Source organism: Alosa alosa, chromosome 21 (assembly GCF_017589495.1).
Source record: "Alosa alosa isolate M-15738 ecotype Scorff River chromosome 21, AALO_Geno_1.1, whole genome shotgun sequence".
NCBI classification, from domain to species: Eukaryota; Metazoa; Chordata; class Actinopteri; order Clupeiformes; family Clupeidae; genus Alosa; species Alosa alosa.
The window spans coordinates 29,822,202-29,831,144 of NC_063209.1; the positions used below are offsets into that span (position 1 = coordinate 29,822,202).

The window sequence follows — 8,943 nt, forward strand, 5'->3', positions numbered from 1 at the left end:
CACACACACACACACACAGCTGTAGAGCACAACACAGAGACCTTAGACCCCACACACCCACACACACACACAGCTGTGGAGCACAACACAGAGACCTTAGACCACACACACACACACACACAGCTGTGGAGCACAACACAGAGACATTAGACCACACACACACAGCAGTGGAGCACAACACAGAGACATTAGACACACACACACACACACACACACACACACAGCTGTAGAGCACAACACAGAGACCTTAGACCCCACACACCCACACACACACACAGCTGTGGAGCACAACACAGAGACCTTAGACCACACACACACACACACACAGCTGTGGAGCACAACACAGAGACATTAGACCACACACACACAGCAGTGGAGCACAACACAGAGACATTAGACCACACACACACACACACACACAGCTGTGGAGCACAACACAGAGACCTTAGACCACACACACACACACAGCTGTGGAGCACAACACAGAGACATTAGAACACACACACACAGCTGTGGAGAACAACACAGAGACATTAGACCACACACACACAGCTGTGGAGCACAACACAGAGACATTAGAACACACATACACAGCTGTGGAGAACAACACAGAGACATTAGACCACACACCCACACACACACACACAGCGCTCCTCTCAGGCTGGAGTACTCACGGCCAGTGCGATCCATATGTGCAGCTGTGTGTGTTCCTGCTTGAGGATGCTGATGACCTCATCTCCCTCTGGCAGCTGGTCGAAGTCCAACTCGATCACCTGCAGCAGCAAGCAAGCAGTGTCAGACAAGATCAAATGGCCAGTGATTTAAACAAGATGTGTGTGTGTGCTTTAATCAGTGGATGAGTATTTCCATCCTTCACTATGACGGAGGACGATAGAGCATAAATATTGGTTAGCCTATTTCAGAAGTAGTAACAAGTCAAACTAGGCAAGTGATTTGTTCTGGTAGCTGCTGAACAATGGCGAGTAGGCGTCTGCGCTTTAAGTTTGTGATGATGTTTTGCCTGGTGAGTGAACTCCAAAAGTTGAGTGTCAAAGTAGAAAGAACAGAGGCGCACTCAAGGGCTTGATCCTCTGCACTACACTACAATTTGTATTGGAACCCGAGATTTCAACAATGAGTCTATGACAAAACTGGAAAACATTCTGGTATTCTGGTAGGTGCTTCAATTGCATTTTTGTTTAGTCAGTGAATAGGACTTCTTCTACGTGCTGCGATCAATGCACGGAGGGAAGGACCGGGTGTCGCAGGGCAGCCCAGCGTGTGGATACTCCTGGCTGAGCGACTATGCGCCCACAGGTCCGAGGGCTTGTTGACATGTTAGCGAGCTAGCCAGCCAGCTGTTAGCGCACCATTAGAAAATTCGCAGAAGGAGCTGTGGCGCTTCATACCAGTGAGGCACTGTTGCTTTAGCCAAACACTTTCTTATGTTATATTCCGTCAGTTTGGCATCGGACGCACAAGGCAACTAGAATAACATTATGCAATGCCAGCATCTAACGTTAGCCAACATTAGCAAGTTGGGGAAGACGCTAACTGTTAACCAAGTTAGTTACCTAGATGTCGCTAAATGTCCTACAATTCAAACACAGCGGAAACAGAAAGTACCAACTAAACTCCAACTCACCTCATCAGTGTCCCGCAGGGGGATTTCTATAGATCCCCGAGACATCGTGGCGGATACGGGCGGTCAGTCACTCTATCACGCGGGGTAAGACTGTTCAGTGCGCGGCTTCTTCCGAACAACTAAACGAGAAACGGAGAAATGAGCCAGTGCCAGTACCGAGAGAAAGCACTTCCTTCTCGAGGTAAAAAACACATCCGGGTGAGAATTTTGCTCAAATGAGAAAATGCTGCCATCTAGCGGCAGTTATGGTGAGGGGGAGCTTTCCCTAGAGCCTACGGCTCTGCCTTTCCCTGTCCTATATTGCCATCTCGTGGTTATTCTTTGATGTACACCACCAGTTAACCTCCGTTAACCACTAGATGGCAATATAACACCGTTACTTAATGCTGTTTTATGCTTCTTTCCCCAAAGCCTATATACGGCTCTGCCTTTCCCTGTCCTATATTGCCATCTCGTGGCTATTCTTTGACGTACACCATAGTTAATCTCCGGTAACCACTGGATGACGATATAACACCGTTACTTAAGGCTGTTTTGTGCTTCTGCTTCAACTCCACGCAGTAACTACATGCCTCGATGCCGGCGTGATCCTTTCGAAGTTCTGCATCTCCTGTCTACGTTGCTCACCACCTAAACGAATGGCAAACTCTATAGACTGTCGTGCTGAAATATTAATGCTATTTGTTTGGTCTTTTCTAGCTTAGATTTTGTAAAAGTTATGGAGAAATAGACACAGTATATTCCACCCAGAAACATCTAGGGGAAAAATATTCACATATGCAGCTGCATCAAGCTTATATTTGAATAGATGGCTACAATATATTTAATAAATGTATAATACAAGAATGTATACAGCATATATATATACTTATATATTCAATTATATGCAGAAAATATAAGAAAGTGGTCAATATTGAATATTTACTCATATTTTGAAATATATTGATACATATATGGAAATACATTTATTTAACATATATGTGCTTGTACTGGGATATGTTCAAACTGCATATGTGTGGATATGTTACTGTTCTGTATGGCCAATGACCTTGTTATTGTAGAAAATACAGTGCTGCCTATAAAACATGGCTATAAAATACAGTGCTGCCTATAAGTACAGTACAATACAGTGCTGTGTATAAAAGCTGCATAAATGTGGATATGTAAATACAGTGCTGTGTATAAAAGCTGCATATATGTGTATATGTATATAAATACAGGGCTGTGTATAAAAGCTGCATATATGTGGATATGTATATAAATACAGTGCTGTGTATAAAAGCTGCATGTATGTGGATATGTATATAAATACAGCACTGTGTATAAAAGCTGCATATATGTGGATATGTATATAAATACAGCGCTGTGTATAAAAGCTGCATATATGTGTATATGTAAATGCAGTGCTGCCTATAAAAGCTGTATATATGTGTATATGTAAATGCAGTGCTGCCTATAAAAGCTGCATATGTGTGTATGTAAATACAGTGTCTATAAAAGCTGCATATATGTGGATATGTAAATACAGTGCTGTGTATAAAACATGGCTATAAAATACAGTGCTGCCTATAAGTACAGTACAATACAGTGCTGTGTATAAAAGCTGCATATATGTGGATATGTAAATACAGTGCTGTGTATAAAAGCTGCATATATGTGTATATGTATATAAATACAGGGCTGTGTATAAAAGCTGCATATATGTGGATATGTATATAAATACAGTGCTGTGTATAAAAGCTGCATGTATGTGGATATGTATATAAATACAGCACTGTGTATAAAAGCTGCATATATGTGGATATGTATATAAATACAGCGCTGTGTATAAAAGCTGCATATATGTGTATATGTAAATGCAGTGCTGCCTATAAAAGCTGTATATATGTGTATGTAAATACAGTGTCTATAAAAGCTGCATATATGTGTATATGTAAATGCAGTGCTGCCTATAAAAGCTGCATATATGTGTATATGTAAATGCAGTGCTGTGTATAAAAGCTGCATATATGTGTATGTAAATACAGTGTCTATAAAAGCTGCATATATGTGTATATGTAAATGCAGTGCTGTGTATAAAAGCTGCATATTTGTGTATGTAAATACAGTGTCTATAAAAGCTGCATATATGTGTATATGTAAATGCAGTGCTGCCTATAAAAGCTGTATATATGTGTATGTAAATACAGTGTCTATAAAAGCTGCATATATGTGTATATGTAAATGCAGTGCTGTGTATAAAAGCTGCATATTTGTGTATGTAAATACAGTGTCTATAAAAGCTGCATATATGTGTATATGTAAATGCAGTGCTGTGTATAAAAGCTGCATATATGTGTATGTAAATACAGTGTCTATAAAAGCTGCATATATGTGTATATGTAAATGCAGTGCTGTGTATAAAAGCTGCATATTTGTGTATGTAAATACAGTGTCTATAAAAGCTGCATATATGTGTATATGTAAATACGGTGCTGCCTATAAGTACCTTGTGTATCTCCCCTTTTGCTGCTTGTATAAATGGGCAATTCCTCGCAAAACTCACGTTCATAACGCCAGCTAAATACCATGGCATTGTTCTGCCGTTATGGATGTGACAGTTTTGCGTGGAATTGCCCAAATGAAATCTCTATGACAAAAAATCACACCCCCCCCACACACACACACACACATACAGATACACCCCTCTCACTCACACATGCCTTGTTTGCATAGTTTCTCACATCTCAGCTGCTGAAGTTTTTAACTTCTTCAGAGTTGTCATAGGTGCCTTGAGGGCCTCCCCCACCACTGATCGTCTTGAACGGTCACTCAGTTTGTGGTGACGTTGGCAGATTTGCACATTTGCCATATTCCTTACATCCCATAATGATGGATTTGCACATTTGCCATATTCTTTACATCCCCACCTTATGGAAGCGAGGGAAACTTGGCACACATGCCATTACCATTGCAAGGGTAAAAATCACTAGCGGAGGTCTTTTTTGACCAATCCTTCCCGACGGCAGGGAAGCGCGGGAAAAATCCGGGAATGGCGCGGATATATCCCACAAATTCCAAGGTTTAACGCGGAAGTCTCAGCTCGTCTCTGGCCCCCTCCGTCGCCGAGCAATACATTTTCGAACTTTTCTGACAACTGTTCCAAGTTTCCCAGTTCCACTTTTGGCCACCAGGTGGAGGAAATTTCGGACAGATTTTGCATTTTGGGACAGGGCATTTTGGGAGACAAAGGGAATTTTGAGGAGGGCGGCCTGGCCCCCCCAAAATTCCCTAAACGTCCCAAAATTCCTTTGGTATATGCCAAAATTCCCCAGCAATACGAAAGTTCCCCATGGGCATTTCGGAAACAAACTGCATTTTGGAGTGGGTGTTGGGGTGGTGGGGGGCATTTTAGGGCCTGGCAGTAGGGAACTTTAGGAGACGTTTTGAACTATGGGAAACATCTTTCAGGGCTCATAGCTCCTCCCCAGTAGGGGCTAGAGACACCAAATTTTGCATAGACACAGCCCTGGGGTCATAGTTTGTGGCCATGGGGTCAAATATATTTTTTAAACCCTCCAGGGGTCAAAGTGCGCCCTCAGAGTTTTCCAGCCAGGGTGGGGTTGGACTTAGAGCCAACAAGGCCCTCTTCAAAAGTTGTTCCTCTGGGAGCAACCCTACCTTCAGAAGGCCTCTGAGACCCGAGCTCGGAATATGTTGTTCGGTGGTCCTGGACGGTCGCTTGGGCGTTGGTTCTGAACTCCTAGCATGCACCGTATGGCCACAGGAGAGGGGAATCTTGGCACACATTTGAATGGGATTTTTTGGAATTTAAAATGAATGGGAATGTATAACGAAAATTCCCTTTTTTAAGGCCCCATATCCCCTCGAGACTTGCCCCAAAGTCTTTGAATTTTGCACTGCCAGCTCGTCTCCTGTCCAGGGACGAGTGGTTCGAACAGCGGAACGCACGGACCTTCCCACGGCTAACTCCGTCAGGGAACGTCGGACCGACGCGAAACACACGTCATCCCGTCCGCCTCGGCCCGTTATATAACATAGTTGGAGCTCAAGTGGATCGGACAATGTTTAGCTGGACATATCACATGAAAAGGCTCATTTCAATGGCCAGGGAAATTTGAGAAACAAAGGGAATTTTCATATATCAAAATAAAAAAAGATATACTTTTTTACAGGCACAAGGCTTTGTGCTGGAGCTAGAGAGATGAAACTTTGCACAATTAATATGGGTCATGTGCCGAAGATCTGACCCGAGTTCAGCCTCCTAGCTCCATCTTAACCCCCACTTTTCTACCTCTGAAGTGTGAGTGCTCAACTTTTTGTAAGTTTTTCCTTTGTGGTTTTTCTCCAACAGGGGAAACCTTGTACGATTCAGACCATTTATCTCCTTCCTGAAATGAGCCACCAACTCCAAACTGGGTCCAGCTTGTTTGGGACTTCCTATGGTATACCATATGTTAATTTCATAATGATTGGACCAAGAGAACTGTGTTTTTTGGCTAAAAATATTTTTGATGCAGAATGTTTCTGAAATTTCCCCATGGGCAACCTGTTGGACTCTTCCAGCCCTCCAACCTGGTAGGGAGATTCTGCAAGGCCCTGCCCCACCAAGGCATGCCTTCCCTGGGTAGGACTTAGTCTCTGGAAGGCTCCAGCACTCCAGCTCTCCAAGCTTTTAGGGAGAGGGTATTTGGGAAACATTGTGCAACCTGTTGGACTTAGTCTCTGGAAGGCTCCAGCCCTCCAGCTCTCCAAGCTTTTAGGGAGAGGGTATTTGGGGAAACATTGTGCAACCTGTTGGACTTAGTATCTGGAAGGCTCCAGCCCTCCAGCTCTCCAAGCTTTTAGGGAGAGGGTATTTGGGAAACATTGTGCAACCTGTTGGACTTAGTCTCTGGAAGGCTCCAACCTGGTAGGGAGACTCTGCAAGGCCCTGCCCCACCAAGGCATACCTTTCCTGGGTAGGACTTATGCTCTGGAAGGCTCCAGGGTATTTGGGAAACATTGTGCAACTTAAGGGACTTAGTCTCCCTAAGGGTATTTTGGGAAACATTGTGCAACCTGTTGGACTTAGTCTCTGGAAGGCTCCAGCCTTCAAGCCCTCCAACCTGGTAGGGAGACTCTGCAAGGCCCTTCCCCACCAAGGCATACCTTTCCTGGGTAGGACTTATGCTCTGGAAGGCTCCAGGGTATTTGGGAAACATTGTGCAACTTAAGGGACTTAGTCTCCCCTAAGGGTATTTGGGAAACATTCTGCAACCTGTTGGACTTAGTCTCTGGAAGGCTCCAACCTGGTAGGGAGACTCTGCAAGGCCCTGCCCCACCAAGGCATACCTTTCCTGGGTAGGACTTATGCTCTGGAAGGCTCCAGGGTATTTGGGAAACATTGTGCAACTTAAGGGACTTAGTCTCCCTAAGGGTATTTGGGAAACATTGTGCAACCTGTTGGACTTAGTCTCTGGAAGGCTCCAACCTGGTAGGGAGACTCTGCAAGGCCCTGCCCCACCAAGGCATACCTTTCCTGGGTAGGACTTATGCTCTGGAAGGCTCCAGGGTATTTGGGAAACATTGTGCAACTTAAGGGACTTAGTCTCCCTAAGGGTATTTTGGGAAACATTGTGCAACCTGTTGGACTTAGTCTCTGGAAGGCTCCAGCCTTCAAGCCCTCCAACCTGGTAGGGAGACTCTGCAAGGCCCTTCCCCACCAAGGCATACCTTTCCTGGGTAGGACTTATGCTCTCGAAGGCTCCAGGGTATTTGGGAAACATTGTGCAACTTAAGGGACTTAGTCTCCCTAAGGGTATTTTGGGAAACATTGTGCAACCTGTTGGACTTAGTCTCTGCAAGGCTCCAGCCCTCCAGCTCTCCAAACTTGTAGGGAGACTCTGAAAGGCTCTCCCCTCCAATCTCCTCTTCTCCTGGGCAGTCTCTTGTAGGCTCTGGCTCTGCACTTAGTCTCTGGCAGACTCTGGACCTCCAGGCCTTGTCTCTGCAAGGCTCTTCCCCTCCACCCCCTTCCCCTCCACCCTCTTCCACTCCTAGTTAAGCCTTAGAAGTAAAGAGGCAAAGACAGTGAAATACTTTTGACCTTTTATTTTTCTCCAATAGTGTAACAACAAGGAGGTAAAAAATAAAAAAAGAATCAAATATAAAATTTTATTTCACATTTTACAAACAACCGGCAGTATCAAAGTGCTGAGCAATCAAAGTGCTGAACAATCAAAGTGCTGCAGTGCAGTGAACAGGGGAAAGATTGTGGGTGGTGTGGGGCTGAACAGGGGGATTGGGGCTAGATGAACTTGGGTGTTGGGAGGGAGGGTTCTGAACAGGGGGATTGGGGCTAGATGAACATTTGGTGTTGGGTGGGAGAGTTCTGAACGGGGGATTGGGGCTTGGTGCCTTGGTCCTCTGAGTCCTCTACGCCTGGTGTCCTGGGTCCTCTGAGTCCTCTGCCACCTCCGGTTCTGGGTCTGTGTCTGTGTCTGGCACCATGTCAACCTCCACCTCCGGCGTCGGCTGAGGGTCCACCTCTGGCTCCTTCGTCGGCTGAGGGTCTGGCTCAATCTTTGGGACCTGGGAGGCTGGCTTGGACGGGCTGGCGCCCAGAGCGCCTCTACGCGTCAGGTAACGTCTGGCTCTGGCCGTGACCTTGGAGGGGCTCCAGACATTGCGCTTGGGGCTCGGGTCTGCCGGAGCAGCAGGCGTCTTCAGGGGGGTGATCTTCACCAACGGAACTCTCCGGGCCTTCTTGGGAGTCTGCAGAAAGAGTGACAAACAAAGGGTTAGTGGGAAAGGCTGAGCAGCCAGAGACACAGAGGTGGAGATGTGTGTCGGTGCTGTACTTACCCTTTCCCTTTCTGGCGAATCCTCGTCCGAGGGGGAGAGCGCTGCCTTCATCTCCTCCAGTTCCTCGTTTAAAATGGAGCTGCCTGACTCTTGATAAGGCACTCGCCGCTTTCGCTGGTGGTGCTGCTGCTGTCACTGTCCCTCCTCTTGCGCTGCCCGTGCTTGATTTCTTTTTCCTCTTCTTGGGTGAGGAGGGGGCGGCCGTGGCTTCCGCTTCGGAGGCGTCCTTGGCTTCCTCTTCGGAGCTGGAGGGGGCCTTCCGGCCGGCGTGCGACAGGCGCATGGCCGTCATCTTTTTGACCGCCGCCTCTGAGGTGGTGGCCTCGAATCTCTCCCTCATCTGGCGGGATTCGTATGCATTAAGAGAAAGGGCATAAAATTTGTCTGCCGTCTTCATATCGTGGCACATGTATGTCGTCATGGTATCTCGGATGGATTTGCCGTGGATCTTC

General features: G+C 46.1%; 1 protein-coding gene across 1 annotated transcript in view; it reads right to left on the reverse strand.

The window, feature by feature from the left end:
* ctr9 (CTR9 homolog, Paf1/RNA polymerase II complex component) overlaps nt 1-1,792 on the reverse strand; it is a 22,849-nt gene extending 21,057 nt beyond the window's left edge. Inside the window, exons 1-2 of the mRNA XM_048230921.1 lie at nt 1,646-1,792; nt 675-773 (exon numbers count right to left, since the gene is read on the reverse strand). Of these exons, the coding sequence (XP_048086878.1) occupies nt 675-773; nt 1,646-1,690 (144 nt within the window). The 5' untranslated portion in view covers nt 1,691-1,792. The remainder of the gene's footprint in view (nt 1-674; nt 774-1,645) is intronic.
* Between the last annotated feature and the right edge of the window lie 7,151 nt (nt 1,793-8,943).